This window comes from Eumetopias jubatus, unplaced genomic scaffold (assembly GCF_037043125.1).
Source record: "Eumetopias jubatus isolate StellerSeaLion01/CBP00866 unplaced genomic scaffold, mEumJub1_p1.0 scaffold_11, whole genome shotgun sequence".
In the NCBI taxonomy this organism is placed as follows: Eukaryota; Metazoa; Chordata; class Mammalia; order Carnivora; family Otariidae; genus Eumetopias; species Eumetopias jubatus.
In genome coordinates this window covers 15,682,071-15,700,777 of record NW_028274817.1, presented here as the reverse complement: position 1 = coordinate 15,700,777, position 18,707 = coordinate 15,682,071, and the positions used below count along the sequence as shown (strand labels likewise).

The window sequence follows — 18,707 nt, the reverse complement described above, 5'->3', positions numbered from 1 at the left end:
TTTAAAGTGGAAGTTAGATGTAAAGGCTTGATTAGATTCAGTTTCAAGATTTTTGGGGGTAAGAATACTTCACAGGTGGGACTGTATCATCCATATTTTATCACATCAGACTAGTCATAATGTCTGATCCTTGGATTCAGGTGGTGAGTCTAATCCCTCCCCCCCTCTGTTGTGAAGTTCCCCTTCAGTCTTTCATCTAGTGGTTTCAGACGTTGGTGAGCTTTATCTGAATCCATTAGAGATGACCCTTTCTTTGTGGAGCTGCGTTTTTGAAGGTGTGAAGATTGTTGATGTTATCTGTTCCATTTAAATCCAGTTCAGTTTTGATACTTTGATTACTCTTTTAAAAATGAAACTCCTCTAAATCAGAATGTATAGTACTAAAAAAATGTAAGGGAAAAATCTCTTCAACTTACCATACCAAGCAGTGTTGTTGTGTCATACAGCTGAAGTCCAAATAGGTGACTAGGATAACAATTCAGTTCTCCTGGTGAACTTAATTCACCTCTGCACAGTTGAATGTCCATGTAAACACCAACCTAGCACTTTACCAAGTGTGCTCCAAAGGAAAGTAGTCCGTCAAAATACTCCCCCACCCCTCCAAAAATACAAGGGCATCTCGAGTTCAATAATTTGGGAACTATTTACCATACCCTCCTTCTTGCAGAAGGCCTGTGAGAAGTTCTGCAATCAAGCAATCTGTTTAAAACTAGCATTCCTCAAACTTACTTGACTATGAAACCCTTTCGTCAACAGCCACCTTTTAATCTCAGAACATTCTTGAGGCAAGGCTGATCGAGGCCAAGTTGTGATGTCTCACAAAGATTTCAGCCCCTCTAGTCTCCCTCTGCCCTTCTACCTACTTGGTAGCAATCCCTCTTGGTGGGGAATTGCTTTCCTGTCTTCTCATTCTTTAGTCATCATAGGAAAGCAACTAGTCCCAGGGAGGAGGAGAAGCCAACCACTAAAATATAGAATATAATTCTTTTGTGTTTGGCAGTAATGAGGAGTGTCTTATTTATGTTTAGATGTCAGATCTTCGAAGGTTAATATAGGTAAATAATGGAAACATCAGGGAATGACTTAATATCAGAAAGTCTATCAAAGTATGGTTTAAATTGCAGCATGATTTAACAGATACGCTAAACAGTAAGTTCAGTGTACTCTTTTTCCATAGAAAACTGGCTGTTTTCTTTGTAAACTAGAATGTTTGGCTGAAATATGGCTAAAATAGAATAAATAAGGTTGCAAAAACTTTGAAATACTGCTTATGATTATTCTTTCTCTTCCCTTAAACAGAAATGTACACTTTGCAGTCAGCCCGGTGCTACTATTGGATGTGAAATAAAAGCCTGTGTTAAGACTTACCATTACCACTGTGGAGTACAAGACAAAGCTAAATACATTGAAAATATGTCACGAGGAATTTACAAGTAAGAGAACAACAATTGTCCATTTTCTTAAACTTGTCAGTAAGTAACTGCCCTTGAATAGATGGCATTAGTTTACTTGGTCACTATTCCTAGGTGGTATTTAGCCAAGTGTAGAATACTTAGGACTCTATATAACGAAACAAGTATGACGATTGGCGTTTTCCTCTGACAACACATCGCTGGATTCGCATTCATTCAGCCAATATGCATCATGCTTACTAAGTGCAAGGTTTTGTGCTAGGAGCTGGGCATACAAGAGTGATCAGTAGAGGCACAGACTGTGTCCTCGTGAAGCCTGTCGTCTAGTGGGAGAGACATACTAATTAAATGGCCACATAAATAAATCTACAATTACAATCTACTCAAGTGCTAGAAAGGATACATTACAAAGCACTAAGAGAGCATGTGACAAGGAGGACCTGACTTAGTCTGTACTGGGAGAGTGTTTAGGAATGTCCTTAAAGAGATAGAGCATGAGCTGAAGAGCTTGATCTTCTTGGGCGAAGATCAAGGTGGGCACTGGGACAGTGTTCTAGGCAGAAGGAACAGCCTGTGCAAGTCCCTACGGTGGGATAGAAGCAAGGGTGCAAATGGGAAGGCTGAGTTAGGAGGCTCCTGCTCAGGGTCCAGGTGAGGATTTGTGGTAGCTTAGACTAGGATGTATTTGTGAAGATAGAAGGCCAAAGACACTCTTGGAAGGATGATGAAGGCATAAGGTTTGGAGATTTGGGATTACATGTTACCCTCTGTTTTCTGGGTCTTCCATATCAGTGCGCATCTATTAATGGTTCCATTTGTTTGATTGAATGAAGAATAAGTTGGTGGGGATCCGTGGATTTTCCGACTTGCCTTTGCGAGTTGTAAAGCACTTCCTTACATTCCCAGGATGCAATAAACCATTGAGTCAACACCCTACTATTCTGTGTACAAAGCAGTTTATACAAACAGTTACCATGTATTTGGGTGACTGGATGAGGTGCTAGTGCTATATTATAAAATTTGCCAAACTTCGTTTAATAATAAAGGCAGAGCTGTTTTTCAAGTGAGTTCTATCAAACCTTTAATTAACAGAGAATTCCAGTACTATTTAGAGAGGTCCAGCACATAGCAAAAGATGAAAAACTTCATTCTATAAAACTTTACATAACTGTGAGACCAAACCTGGCAAAGATAGCATTTAAAACAAAAACAAATAAGAAAACTATAGACCAATCTTACTTTTATAAATAATATACCAAAGTCCTAAGTAAAATGTTAGAAAATCAAATCCCGTGCTGTTTCTAAAAATTTAAAGACTGTTCAAAATTAGGAAATATATTAATGTGATCCATCGTCATTAATAGAGAAAGAAAAATCCTGTCACCTTCCTGGTGATGGTGAAAAGGCATTTCATAGCATTCAACATCCATTTCTGAATTTTAAAGTGCAGTACCAAGAGTGCCCTTGGGAAGCGAGGAGTCCTAATGGAGCATTTATGAGAAGACAACAGCAAAGAGCTTTATTTAGTGTTAAAGTAAAGGGACAGTGGTTCTTAACCAGGGCTAAGCCTCAGAACCACCCGAGGGTGAATAGGGCCCTCTTTAAAAATATTCATGTCTGGGCCCCACCCTCAGATTTTAAATTCAGTGGATTGAGGCCCAAACCATGTTTTTCGATGACTCCCCAGGTTATTCTCATGTTCGTCCATAATTGAGAACCACTATACCAATACACTTTCATTCAGATCCAGGAACGAAACAAGGGTACCAACTACTAATGTTACTTTTCAGCGTTCTTCTGGAGGGTTAAGCCGGTGCAACAAGAAAAGGAAGAAAAATGTATAATAAATACCATGAAGGAGCAAAATAAAATTGTCAGTATTTGTTATTGATGTCATTGTCTACCAAGAAAATCCAAAGGGACCAACTCCATTTACTAAAATTAATAAAAGCTCAGGTTGCTGAGTATGAGATGAGGTTTTAAAAACTAGTTTTTTCCAGTAACAGTTAGAAAATGGAAAGGAAAAACATCACCCTCCACCCCTTCCCCACACACACGCACACCAAAGTTGAACCTTTTTAAAACAACAACAACAAAAAACAGTTTTACACAGGACCCAAATGGATAGTAAAATATATTATGTTCCTTGATGAAAAGTTACTCAACACTGAAGGATACCTATTCTCCTCAAATTAATCTATACATCAAATACAATTTTAATGAAATACAAAATGTTGATGGTTTTATCTAGAAGAGTGAATGGGATATTATTTTCTACTGGTAATGATTAAGTTACCTCATGAACAGGGAAGAACGAGAAGCTTAAACAAGATAGAAATTTGTTTTTCCCTGCAAGATGTCCAAAGGAGAGCAGTCCAGATGTGTTAGGCTCGTCTCCGTGTCATCAGAGACCCAGATTACCATCTTTCTGCTCTCTCATCCTTGGGGTGTCCTTCCATAGGCAGTAGAAGTGGGAGCAAAGGAAAGTGGAAGGACAAAGTGGCAGTTCCTCCTAACTGACGGGTTTTTAATCCTTTCCTGGAAGTTCCACACACACTTCTGCTCAGCATCTCATTAGCCAGAATTTAGTCACCTATCCAAAGGGGGCTGGGAAATGCACCCCCGGTGGGCACGTTGCTACCCAAATCTGGTTCAATGCTATGAAGGGAAGGGGGGAAAATAGGTACTGGGGTAGTCAACTAGTCTTTATCCCGTGCAGCCAAGAACAATTTTAATGAGATCAAGAAATCCCCTATTAGATATCAAACCCCGTCACCTAGTAATTAAAACTGGTACTGGCACAGTGACAAAGATCACAGGAAACAGATCCATGTCTTCGTTGGGTAATTTCGGTGGTACTAGACTGTGGACTAGATTTGGATTATTCAGTATCTGATCTCTATACAGTTTATATAGTTGGCTCAATTTAGAAAACAATTTGAATCCTTACCTCAGACTGTACCCCAGAATACATCCTCAATGGGCTAAAAATCTAACCCTAAGTAAAACAAAATGTAGAAGTTTTCTAGAATCTGTTGAGTACAGATGACCTTTCTAGGCATGATAGGAAACTTGGAATTTTTGACTACATTAAAATTAGGCTAAAGAGAACTCCAAATCCTTAAGAAAAACAGCCCAGTTTAGGGGGAAAAAAATGGGCAGAGAACATGAAAAGGCAGTTTATAGGAGAACTAGCCATGGGCTAACAGTATGTGAAAAGCCGCTCACCCTTAGTAATGAAAGAAATGCAAATTAAAACAAGATCTTACCAGTTTTTGCCTATCTGATGGGCAGAGATTAGTAGGATTCCCATTATCAGCCAGGTTCTGGAGACCTGGGCATTCACATTTGATAGTTAGAATGTACCTTGGTGCGATTTAGGAGAGCAGTTTAGCATTGGAGACCACAACCTTTAACAAAATAACGTATGTATTTTGCTACTAGTTTGCTTTGTAGGGATTTCTGCGGGGGAAATGAGCAGAAAACAGCACAAAGATGTATGTGCAAGCAGTTCCGTTGCCCTGTTAATGAGAGCTCACTACCCGCTAGGGCTTCCTATTTACTCACCTGTACTTGGGATTGGTGACATTAGCACAGATGGCGTGAGCGGCGCAACAGCTGACCCCGAGAGAGAGCACTCACAGCATTCAGAGTAGCAGTACAGCGCAGGCCCAGTAAGTTTGGATTCACACTGGGTGGGTCCACAGGGGGCCCACCGTGCCTTAAAAGCCTCCTACCCAATTGGAGCCAGCACCTGTTACCGTATAGTTACATAGGCGTGGGTCATTTTCAGGTTACACCACACAGGGCTGGAGATACGGCTCATCAGAATATAATTCTCCCAATCCAGCTACCGTCTACCAGCTGGGGGGTAGCAGCTTAGTAAAGAAGCGGACCCACCATGCCAATTTTTGCTCAGTTGCCAAGGGAATAGCTAGAGTTAACTAAAGGTGAAATGGGAAAAGAATTTTAGCCTTTCACCCACAATAGCAAAAATCAAGCCCAAAACAATGTCTTATCAAGAGACTCAAGTTTTAGTACGTGCATTTAATGGAATACTATGCAGCAATTAAAGATTGAAGTAGATCCGTGTGGAGAGTCATGCAGAGGTATTCCATGGTCGAGTAAGGTGAAACAACCAAGTTGTAGGATCTATTTTGGCATATAAAAATACATGTGTACAAGTTGTGTCTATATACGTAAAATTTTGAGCCACTTAACAGTTGTTACCTCATTCATTGCATGGGGATGGAAGAGAAGCAATTTTATATTCTTTATACAACTTCCTGTTTAGCAGCTTTGTATTCTCTATATAGCTCAGTGGTTGAATATTTTTGTAAGCAGTCCATTATTTTAAAGTAGCATTAATAACTTAAAAATGGCAGGCCCATGCTAAACATCTAAAATCAGATATGTGGAAAATTACTGTATTTAAATTTCAGCTCTATTAAGATATTGTAATAGTTACCCATTTTCACTTTGGGGAAAAAATGAAAAAGGGGAAAAAAGCTTAATGTGAACTTTTAATTCTACCAGCAGAGAGAATTTTAAATCTTTCAGAATATTTTCTAGACATTTATGTGATTGTGTGTGTGCATTTAAGATTTTCTTATATACACTTTTATAATCTGTTTTCTACTTGCTGTATCTGAGACATATTTTTCTGTGACATTAAACAGTTTTTGGTTGCATAGTATTCCATTGTATGGGTCTATCAGTTTAATCAGTTCCTTTCTTAGACATTCAGATGGTTTTTATTCTTTAGCTATTAGAAAACCACGTTGCAGTGACCATCTCTAAAGAAAATATTTACACTGGGATCCACAATGATTTGAATGACTCTTTTTATTTTTTCACATTGAAATTTGTTTCTAAAATCTGCTTATGGTGCAGATTCCAGATTTTTTCATAGGCTATTGAGTTCAAATGAGAGTCCATATGCAAGTAGTTTGGGGATAGAAAAATGCACAAATAGGAGGAAATGCAAGGAGAAATACTTCTGAATGAAGTGGCTTCCCTCTCCTACATGCGGCTTCCCTTCTTTACTGGCTCCTTCTGGATCCTGAATATATTCATTAAATTATTACATTAATCTATTCATTAGATTAAATGTATTTGTTCCTTAAAAAGGCGAGGGAAGATTACAGTGATTCTGCTTATCCTGTTTTATTGTCTGTGTTGTATTACTAAACTTTAAAAAATATGTATGTTTCTAAAAAGTCAGTCCCCCACCATAAAAAAGTAAACTACGTGACAGGGATCTTGTTTGACAGGTTGACAGCTGTGGTCTTGGTGTCTAGATTGGTGAAGGATACATAATGGGCCTATGGAAGTGAAAAATCCCATAAAAAGATTAAAATCTGTTTTAACAACAAAGGGCTCATCCTTTTAGAAAAACCTCTTATTGAAAATTTTCAAAAGTATACAAAAATAGGATAGCATAGCAGCTCCCCATCTCAGCAGCTCCTGAGTTATTGCCACACGTGCTTTCATCTGTTGTTTTTCTTTCTGACATCTGCTAAAGCAGAACCCCACACCTCTTGTCATTGTATCCCTACATACATCAGTATCACTATGCCATTATCACACTTTGTAAAATTAACAGGAAGTTCTTAGTGTCATCTCCCAAGTCCACGTTCACATTTCCCCAGTTGTCTTGGAAATGCCTTTTCAGACCTGATTTGTTCAAATCTCAGTATGTACAAGATCCCTACATTGCATTTAATGGATATGTCTCATAAGTCTCTCAATATAGAGCAATCCCCACTCCACCCCGCCTTTCCCCCCTACTTGTTGCAGAACCCTGATAAGTCGTCCTGTGAAAGTCCCACATTCTAGATTTATCTTTTTGCTTTTTCATGATGCCATTCACCTTGTTTCTCTACCCCGTAATTTAGAAGTTGGCTCAAAGGCTTAATTCGGCTTGTATTTTGGAGGAAGACACTTTATAGGTGTACTATAAGGGAATTCACTCTTGATATTTGAACTCGGGTTGTTGGTTTGTTTTTAAGTGATTCCCAATATGTAGCGTTTGAAGAAGAGTACAAATTCTCCATAGTTCTTTGGAAAAAATTGAAAATGTTTTAAGAATAAAAAAATAAGCAAAACTAGGTCAGAAGTCCGTTGCTGTTGTTGCTCCCTACCCCCCTCCCTGCCTTTTATTCTACTCACACGTTAGAAACTCTTCATGTTAAACCTAGTTTTAGGTCATGTGTGTCAGAATTCGTATATGAATGTCTTACCTATTGTTGACCACAAGAGGGCACCCACTGAACATTTTTAAAGCATTGTTCCATCTTGTCATCTTGTATATCATTGACCTAAAACTGAGCTGAGATCAGCTCACCCATTGATTATGGTGGGGTGGTTAACTATAAAACACATATTGGTACATATACATTAATTGGCCTACCTAAACCCTTGTCCTAAATAATGCGCATTGCTTTTTTATTGAAAACAACTAAAGTCAAGTAAACAGTGTGTATACTCACATAAAAGGTTGTCAGAACAGTCTGATGTCAAAGTTTCACTCCAGAGGTTATTTGCTGATTTTAAAGGGGGAAAACCTACCTGTACAATGGAGAAATCTGGCTATCACCACCACTTTAACCAAATGATCCAACGATATCACTAATAGTAATAGTAGGGCATTCTGAAATTAACATGCCTCCTGAAGTATGCAGGGTCCCCTATCAAATATCCTGGACTAACAAGGAAACGTTGAACCTAGAGCTAACCAAGCCTTTAGACCTTATTTCCAGTTTATAGGAAATATGGGGTAAGAGAGAACCAAATAAAACAGTACCACAGTTAGCCAAATTCCAGAATGGTATAATTGAAAAGGTAGCTGGTCTAACTTTTCCCAAAAGGTCAGTGTCATGGGAAAAAAAGAAGTTGGGAGGAGCCAGCCTAGATCAAGAGAGAACAAGCCAAATGCAGGGCCTGGAAAACTGTTAGGGGGCTCATGAAGGGCCAGGACACTAATGATGAAAAGACATTTTGAGGAGTTTGAATAAAAATGTTTCATGAAATATGAGCAGAAAGCAGCAGTATCTATAGAGTTTATATTATTTCCTAAAATGTGCTTTTGAATTCTGTATCTGAAACCTAGAATTTGACTATTTCATCTATATACCTGCAAGTTAATATTTTCAAGTTGGCTGGAAGCTTTATTTTTAATCAAATGGGCAAAATGAGGAATTGCCTCATCTTCGGGCATACATAACAACTTTTATGCTAAACCAGAGGTTTTATGTCAGATGAACTTTTTACGATCTCAATAGAGTGCTTTCCTATCGTTTAGATAGAAATGGACCTGTAACTAATTGTAGCGTTTTTAAAAAAGCATGGATGAGGAAACCCTTATTTTAAATGGGCACCAACCTCATCTAATGGCATAAATATATTCCCATCAACAGCGACAAAACATTTTGAGATTTTTATCTTTCGTCATTGTAGACTATATTGTAAAAATCATAGTGGAAATGATGAGAGAGACGAAGAAGATGAGGAACGAGAGAGTAAAAGCCGGGGAAAAGTAGAAATTGACCAGCAACAACTAACTCAGCAGCAACTTAATGGAAACTAGGTATGAACGTTACTTATGTCGGATCTGTTGTCAGGATACAGTACTCGCTGATAAATACATGTTGGAGTAATGGTATATGCAGTATGATTTTTTAATGCTATTATGTTTAGTTAAGCATGTTACTAGAATGCTAAAGGATTGTGTAGGCTTGCATAGTTTTTTTTTTTTTTAGCTAGCTGATTTTGTAACAGTAAAAACAAGCTATCCACTTTATCAATAAGTGTAGTTGTAATGTCGAACCAGTAAGATGTTCTCGCTCCTCAGTAACATTATATTTATTGTGTTCCCCTCAAGCATCATATTTTACAATTTTTTATCATCTTTTAAACAGGTTCATGGGACAGAGTTAGAAAACTGGGAATGAATAAGACATCCATAACTACTATTCTTTTTTCACTGTTTTCTAAAATCAAAAAGGGTTTGTAACTTTTTACTGCCCAACTCTTAGATCCTTCATTGAACTGCCTAAAAACGTCTTGTTTGTTTTATGAGCCTTCACTAGATGGCAGAATTTGACATGTTGATATTACGTAGCTGTAGTTTGCAGTTTCTGGGAAGCAATCGAAACACTATTAACCCTGTGTATAGTGTCAACAGTTAAAGCAGACATTGAAATGAAGTAAGCTATATTTCTGGAATGAACAAAGTTCTACTGTTTAGAGTGTCTAAGTTTGTTTAGTGGATTCATACTCAAGGGAAAGCATAAGCAAATTTCACTTTACAGTGCAAACACGCCTCTGGTGGCAACACATGGGAATTTGTGGTCTTTTTTTTCACACTCAAGTAACGGAGGCTAGAAATGAAGAGAACCTTCTTTTTCTCTTGGCTTTGACAGCACATGCTAAAAATCTCTTCCAAGAAGTGCGCTAAAGCTTTTCATTTCGTTCCTGTTAAAGTTGTTCTCACTGACCAGCATGCACTTGGGCGACTGGTGATTTTAAGTTGTGAGCTCCAGTGCTTATGCCAAAATTCTCTTGACAGTAAACCTCTTCTCTTATCATGTCCTACAAAGAGCTTCTAGCAAAATGATTGGATCCTTTCAAGTTTAAACTAAGATTTGGCAACAGCAAATTAAACCTCTTTAAGATTTAAAGGGTTACCACTCACTAAGGACTTAAGCCACCATGTCTGAAACTGGTTCCTCTCAAGTGCCGTGTTGTGTGGAATACTTCATATACTGGCCCAAAGTACATAAGGAGGTCTCATGTGCTGTTGGAATAAAAAAAAAAAAACAAAACAGTCTGCATAAAACAGTATTTATTTTTCATTTTGTGACCACTATTTTTTAAAAAAAATTATTTAATATTTTTAATGTTTTCATGCATCGCTTTGCTTATCTATTGACTAGGCTTTTGTGCCCTACGTTTTTTTCTGGTAGGGCTTGGTGGTGTTTTCTTGATCATCAGAGTTGTTTTTCAAAGCCTAAGAACCCAGCTGTTTAGAAAGGATTTTCACACTGGCATTTCTAGCTAGGGATATTTTCTTCCACTTACCTGCTGAAGCACATTTATATATTTCATTATGGCAAAACCAAAAAACTTTAGTTGTGGTCTGCCTAATATTACCATAGCACCTCAATACCAAGGGTAGGGATCCTGATTTCCGAATTCTTCGTTAACCTACCACATTAAAGCAAATTAGCAAATAAGAAATAACATGTTAACTTGACTGTACATCAAGATATTCTGCAGCTTATGGAGAAGCATTTTTTAAAATGTAACAGGTGGAAAATTACACTGTGCTTAATGACTGATTTTTTTTTTTTAAACTGCTAGTCCCTTAAGGTCACATTTGTCAAGTGTGTATTCACACATTCACTTAAATCAAGGGACTCAATGATTGCTTTATTTTAACCATCTTTTGTTATTTTTAGAAGGAAACTAGCTTTAGTGGGATTGCCCTATATGTTTTTCTTTTTGCTCTAAATATGCCATTGGGTTTTTGTGTGTGTGTGTGTGTGTGTGTGTGTGTGTGTGTGTGTGTGTGTGTATGTGATGAATTTTCAAAATTCACCATGACTTGAAGTGCAACGACAGATCTAGATGTTTGTTTACCAAGCTATGTGACTTTTCCCAAAGGATCTGTACTTTATTTCCTTACAACAGCTTGAAACCTGTTATTTTAAAAATCTTTGAATCACTGTGTCTTGATCATTTTTACATTGTGTGCCATAGACTTACCCATGGAACAATAGAGCACCTTCATTTTTGGACAACTACTGTAATGATGTTTTTAGGAAAAATGGAAGGTGCTGGGGTAATAGTGGCCAGCCAATGATCATATCTTAGATTTCAAATACTATAGCTGTCAGTCGATGGGTTTGTTATGTAATCAAGTGTGTAACTTTGTATGGGTGTCTTCAACCCTTTCTCTGCCACTAGCAACCAGAATAGCACTTTACCTTTTGGTTGGCTAGAATAAGTGGCTGGCTACCTATTTTTCTCACTGTGGTGTGATTGGCTAAACAGTCTTTCATTAAAAGTTGAAATGTAAATTGAAGTCACATGAAAAATCACCTTTGGTTGTAAACCTCCAATACTTTGATTCTCCATCCATGTTTTCGTCACATGCTGAGTAAAAAGTGCCTTACAATGTAAAAATTGTACAGTACTTATGTTCCCAAGTAGCATCATCATCTTCTGGGTAGTAATTACATTGTGGTATGAATATTTAGAAAAATGGACCTCAGCAGTGTATTTACTGTTCATCTCTTAAGTCCTTAACTGTAGTTTTAATAAGCATGACATTATTTGATAAGTATATAACATGTACATCATTTTGAAAAATACTGCCATGACTGTCTTTTACGCATATTTTAGCTTGAAATTTTGAAGTGTCTTTTCTTTCTTTCCTTTTTTCCCCTTTTGTTTTGTTTTGTTTTCGTTATTGATACTCAACAGTGTAATCTTTGCAAGCGTATATTGAAGATTATTCTGGAGCATTTATTGCCTTACCAGAACTGTTAGTAAGAAATGTTCTTTAGAGTAGAAAGATAGACTTGAGTTTCTATACTTTAATAAGAGCTCTTTGTTCCTGGGGGGAGGGGGGTGGGGTGTGAATTTTACTTTCATCTCAATTTATTAAAAACCCACAGTTGAAATACATTTTATTTCAAAGATCAGCAATTTTAGAATTTCAGATAGTACTTGCTCAGGAGTACACGCTACTCAAGATACTACGAGAATAACAAGCTATGTAGATCTACTGTTGGATCAGAGTCTATGTACTTGAACAAATGTGTGAACCTTAAATATCTCAAAGAAAAAGAAAAGTGTTCTAGAATGTTGTTGCTTTTTTGAAAAGCACTAAAGGTTAGACCAAGGTATACCGTTTTGTTCTAACAGGCATTTAGGTTAATTGTAAAGATAAGGAATGCATCATGGGTCAAAATCAAACATTCCTCTCATGTTATGTATATTTTGTTCCTGTTATATTGGCTTTATTTTCAGAATTGTAGTTTGTAGTATTAGTTTCCTTTTATTGGTATTCTTGCATATACTATTCATTCAATAAATGAGTTATGACTTTCATGTTTGTATGTATGTCTTTTTTGTGAAAGGGTATAATGAAGCTTATTTGTAGCGGCAATAGGACTAAAGGTCCCTTTAGTCTTCATTTCAAGATGAAATGCCTAGTTTGTTTAGTAACTTGTCATTAAACAAGTATGAGAGAGAACAAAAAGTGAATTTGAGTCCATTTCAAGGTTTCACCACATGAAGGTTTCATCATGGAGAGAAACAGCAATCTTTCACGTCCACAGCAGAACTGCGTTACACGTTGGTTCTTTTATTATTACCTGACTCGGGTACCTTTGGCTGAAATTGGGTCCTCTGGAACCTAGTTAGAGGGTGATTTTGAAAATGAACCAAAACTCCTAGTGTGGTTTATCTGGCTGCTAATAAGGATGGGGATTAATATTCTTGTGAAGGGATTCCACCTTATAGATTTAGATGTCCTCCCTTTATCATGGACAGCTGACTTCTAGTACAGTGCTCATATATTGAGGTAGTCGTACCCAGGACAGAAATCAGTTTTTAATTAGTGGAATGAGCTCATTCCATACAGACAAGTCCTCACCTGCATTCCTACTCGAGAGGAAAAAAATTATGTAACAGGCTCTGATTAACGCTGGGACCGGTGGGATGGTTGCCCGGCTGCAAGTGTCACCCAGTGGTGCTTGGCGTGCGTGCGTGCGTGCGTGCGTGCGCGTGTGTGTTCAAAATCCATTACTTAGTTTCATTTTGGTTTTTTAAAAACTTTTAAAAAATATTTTATCTAAAAAAATATATTTTTAAGTAATCCCTACACCCAAGGTGGGGCTCGAACTCACAACCCTAAGATCAGGAGTCACATACTCTACCCACTGAGCCAGCCAGGCACCCCTACTACTTAGTTCCATTTTTATAACCACCATAAAAATCTGGAGAAGGGGGTTCTGTGGTTTTCTTTAGCTAATTGAAACTATTGACAGCTGGGGACCTTCGGGGGGGTTGTTGTTCCCCCCCCCCAGCTGCAGTCATCAGCAGTTGCTGAGGTCATTCTAAAGTATAAAGCTGGTAGAATTTCCTAGGAAAATTCTATGGCCAGCAAGGGGCCAGTCCATCTTTTTAAGGGAAAACCCTCCTTATTTATATACCGGAGTCCTCAGCTGTACAGACAGTGCTGCTTTATAGATCAACCAATGTTACACAGTTTTGCCTTTAGATAATGAGGTATCTGGACATTAAGGACATAAAGCAAAAATGTATTCTTGATTTCTATTCAGAGGGTGGAAACTATAAAGTTACTTACGAAAGTTAATGATAGCATTTAAAGTGTTACACTGTGGCAGACATGTTCTGCACATGGTCAGTGTACTGAAATCATTTAGACCTGGATCTTTGTCAAAAGATAGGAGGTCCATAAATACCCACATTATGCCTTTGTCTCTACCTCTCTGTGGCTATAAATGTGTTTTTACGGTGGGGGTGGGGGCAGTGCCAGGGAGATAGGGAAGATGAAGCTGGGCAAAGAACTAACTAGGTCTGCTGGGTGAATGATAATGATCTCATAAACAGACTTACGTGGAAATAAAAATACCGTTTGAAGGGGCAAACCTTTGAAATGGGACCTGAGAGTATATTAAAGTGAGTGTTAGGAGCAGGAAGATAGAAATAAACTGTGCTTCAATATGGACATTGGATTTAGAGCTGCTGAGTTTCTACAAAGTGATCTGTACAAAAGGGTGAGGTTTTTTTCTGAGTGCTTTTGTTTTAATCAGAGCTATTTACAGATTTATTTATTTATTTATTTTAAAGATTTTATTTATTTATTTGACAGAGAGAAACACAGCAAGAGAGGGAACACAAGCAGCGGGAGGGGGAGAGGGAGAAGCAGGCTTCCCGCCGAGCAAGGAGCTCGATGCGGGGCTCGATCCCAGGACCCTGGGATCATGACCTGAGCCGAAGGCAGATGCTCAACCGACTGAGCCACCCAGGCGCCCCAGATTTATTTTTATTTATTGAAGTCATACATGGCCGTGTAAAGAACTGAAGTACTGATCCCTGCTTGGAAACTTAATGCTAAGAAGCCAGGCACCGAGGATCACGTCTTGTATGGTGCCCTTTTTTTTTTTTTAAAGATTTAATTGATTTATTTAAGAGAGAGAGAGCGTGAGAGAGCGAGTGCATGGGGGGGGGAGGGCAGAGGGAGAAGGAGAAGCAGACTCCCCACCGAGCAGGGTGCCTGAGAAGTGGGGCTCGATCCCAGGACCCCAGGATCAGGACCTGAGCCGAAGGCAGACGCTTAACTGACTGAGCCACCTGGGGGCCGCTCCATGATGCCTTTCATGTGAAATGTTCAGAAGCAGCAAATCCATAGAGCCAGAATGCAGATTAGTGGGTGCCAGGGGCTGCAGAGAGGGGGGCCCCCGGGGAGCGACTGTTAGCAGGTACAGGGTTTCTTTTTGTGGTGATGCAAATGGCTGGAATTAGGTAGTAGTAATGGTTGCACAACTTTGTGAATATACTAAAAACCATGAACTATATACTCTGAAAGGGTGAGTTTTATATGACTTTTACCTCGATTTTAAAAAAGTACTCTGTGGTCATCGTACACAATTAAAACATACAAAGATCTGTAGGGCAAAATGCGAAATTCCCCTGTTCTCCACAAGCCTGCTCCCCAGTATTTGACGTATGTCCTTCTAAAGTGCTTGTGTACATATATAACTTCTCTACTTTTTAGCATAAATAGGATCATGCTAGGCATGCAGTTCTGCACCTGTCGTTTTCACTTGAACAACACTACAAAGTGTCGGAACAACTAGATTTCTCGCATTCTGTTCAGCAGCTCTGATCCATGGCAATGTGTGGAAGAACTGGAATTGTTCTGTCTGGTCTCATGTATGTCTTCACGTTCTTACGCAGGCCATTTCTTAAGCTAAATTTCCAGAAGTGGAACTGCTAAGTAAAAGGTAAATATATTTAAAGTTATAATAAAAACTGCCATCCAAAAACTGCACCAATTGAAAAGTTCACCCAAAGGGATTAAGCTTCCCTGCTTTTCCTCTCCAAAGGAGTGTCTTTTAATGGAAAGAGTTACGGTACCTTCTTTTAAAAAACATGATACATGCCCTATGGAAAACTCTGGGGTTTTCATTTTGTCATAAAGCCCATGTAGACTGTATCTCAAAGTAGAATATGGCTTATTTTGGGGAAACTGGACACCATATCTCATTTGTGAAACAAGTCAAGGTTTTGTTTCATATGTATTAGTAACAGTAGTAATTGGTGAATCATTTCCCTTCCTCCTGCTTTCTGAAAAGTAACAGATTGTTCAAAGCTGTTCATTGTTGCCAGATGGATCTGCTTCTCTGTGTGTCCAGGGTCATATGTGGCTCGGTTCCATGTACTTGAAGGGGTCATGTACTGTTTTGTTGAAGAATTCCTATGACCTTTATCTGTCGTGATGGTTCGTAATTACTCCCCAAATCATGAATATGTCTAACAGCTAGTCAGTTGTGTAAAAACAAGATGAAGCTATTGGCACTTTTCCCTTTTCAACTAGTTGTTTCGTCCTTGTATGAGTAAAATCTAAGACAAACCAGACGAATCGACTTGGTGTATATATCATGCTTTTAGCTCATTTGCTAAAAAATGATTGTTTTCATTTAAGAATTTCAAGCAACAGTTACCTGCCTGTCTAAAAATAAACTGTTGGTAAAAAGAACACAAGTATTCAGTTATGCTGGTCAGTCAACCTGCCAGTTTCTAAGTAAAGAATAAATTGAATGTAGTCAAGGATGATCGATGCCACCTGAAAAGAAGTTTTTTCTAATTCCCAAAATCAGTCTGTGCTAATTAGGTACTTATGACATTAGCCAAACAGCCATTTTATTTAAAAAGATTTAAGTCAGATGTATAACCTTACAAAAATAATTCTTTACTGTTTTACCAATAACCCAACCTTTGATCATGTTTCCCTCCACTCATTTCTCCTATGTTTACGAAATAATGAAGTCTGTAAAGAGGAGTAAGAAAACACCCTGACTCCATTCGTTCTTTTTGTAACTTTGAACTTCAGTGGTCATGGAGACTGCTGTTGCTTTCATTTCAGAGGTTAGCCAGACAATTTAACACAAAGGCTTATTTTCAAATGTTCCTGATCCTTAAGCCCAACTAGGCTTATGTTCTATATTTACTATTGATTTAGTATTACCAGGAAGCAATCATTCTTGGGACCCTGGTTTCACATGTTCTCGGTTAGAGAGCAAGCACAAAAGATAAGCAGTCTCTGAAAGTTGGCAGATCAGAGAGCTGGAATTTTGGCATTATCCTCAAATACAACAGTCTTTCCGGACCTCCCTTAGAAAAGTTGTTCTTAAGCATTTCAACCTATCCCATGTGCCCAAACCGCTCAGGGCAGCTATCCAGTATGTGGGGGCTGGGGGCGAGGACACGGGGAGCGGGGTTAAAGAAAACATATGTTGCTTAAGGGAAAGGCTTGACAGATGTGCTTTCTTGCTCCGGAAGAGGCAGGGCAGGAGAGAGAAGTTTTCGGTAGCCTTTCCGGCATTTCATAGCTGGGGTCACTTCATTCCATGAAATGCAGCCAACTCTAGGCCACTTCCTAGAAAGATCGGCACAAAACTTGGAACATTTCGCATCTTTATTTTTTTTCTTCCTCTGATGCCCTCCTGGAAACTCTCTTGCCTTAACTCCCATGATCTGTACCACCCCTCCAAGACTACTCCCTTGCCGACCCTTCTCCCCAGCCCTGATGTCAGTGTTCCAGTGCTCCCGTCTTTGCCATCTTGGGTTGTTCTCACTTATACCATCATCTGCTCCAGCTGTCAGCTCTGTGTTCTGCTGAGGAGTCCCCCATCCTTAGGCACAGTCGGCTCCACCCACTGAATAGTCTCAACTATTCTCCTGGGCATTTCTACCCAGCCTGCGGGCTACTCGAGCGTGAGTCCCAAACTAAATTGTCCTGACCTGAATTTTATCTCTGTTAATGACACCATCAGTCGATAGGGCTACACTTGGTCTGCTTCCATCTCCACATCCGCTCGCTAAGTTCCTCAGAATCTGTCATTCTGTCTTTTGGAGCCATCCTCCTTATTCTCACTGCTGATAAACTAGTTTGGATTTTACTTGGTGTTGGTTTTTCTCTTTCACCTTTTGCCCAGAATCCTAACTTCTGTTTCCGCTCCGCACCCTTGTTCCTCAGACTCTTCATGCCTTCGTTTTCTTTAGGGGGCAGTTCTTGGCCTCACTTCCTGTACTACTCAGTCCGCAGGAGATGGTTAATCACCCTTTTCCTGCCCCTGGCCTAGAGTTCCTTCTACTGTTCCATCTGGGGAAGGTGACCCTCTAGAGGAGATCGCCGCAGTGCGGACTGATGCCGCCCCAAATACTGGTGTTTAGTCTCAGGCTCCCCACATCGGTCTTCAATCCTTTTTACTTGTCTTTCCTTTTATACTTAGAAACTATTACAAACATAAGCATACAGACTCTAGGTTTGGTGGCCTTGGCTTGGATCCTATGTAACCTTGATTAAGTTACTCAGTCTCCACCTCCATGATCTCACCTTTAAAATGCCCATAAAAATAGTACTCCATGCATGGACTTGTGACGATTAAAGGAGAGAACAGACTCAAGACTCTCCCCCTTCTCCCTCTCCCACTCCCCCTGCTTGGGTTCCCTCTCTCACTGTCTCGCTCTGTGTCAAATAAATTAAAAAAAAAAAAAAAAAAAAAGACTCTCCCATCTCCTGAAACGCTTGCCCTTGTTCCTATGTTCCCTTCTAGTTTTACCCTGTTTCTCTTCTCTTCTCATATAATTTTCTTGAAAGTTGAGCCCCCACTTGACACCTCTGCTTCCATATTTTTATTACTCATTCCTCAGCTTCTCTGCGCTCACTTCTGTTCACACCTCTCCACCTTCTCAACTACACAGAAACTGTTCCAGCAAAGTCCACCAGTGGCCATTGCTAAAGCCCGTGGATCCTCTTCAGTTCTTATTTCCTTGACTTCTTGACTGTAATGTCCCTGACTGTCACAGTGCTGTCACATGGTTATTTTGCAGATAACCCAAGAACAAGAGTAACACATTAGATGACAGGACCGAGATTGGAAATCCTTCCATCGGCTAGTCTCCTTGCCACACGTGATCCTTCAGATGTAAAAGTAAAGCTATCCTGTCACTTTGAAAAGTTTTTTTGTGTTT

General features: G+C 39.1%; 1 protein-coding gene across 3 annotated transcripts in view; it reads left to right on the top strand.

The window, feature by feature from the left end:
- PHF6 (PHD finger protein 6) overlaps window positions 1-12,530 on the top strand; it is a 46,886-nt gene extending 34,356 nt beyond the window's left edge. For all 3 annotated transcript variants that reach the window (XM_028094431.1, XM_028094429.2, XM_028094427.1), the window contains 3 exons: window positions 1,300-1,433; window positions 8,871-9,000; window positions 9,332-12,530. In XM_028094431.1, the coding sequence (XP_027950232.1) occupies window positions 1,300-1,433; window positions 8,871-9,000 (264 nt within the window). In that variant the 3' untranslated portion in view covers window positions 9,332-12,530. The remainder of the gene's footprint in view (window positions 1-1,299; window positions 1,434-8,870; window positions 9,001-9,331) is intronic.
- The last annotated feature ends 6,177 nt before the right edge of the window (window positions 12,531-18,707 follow it).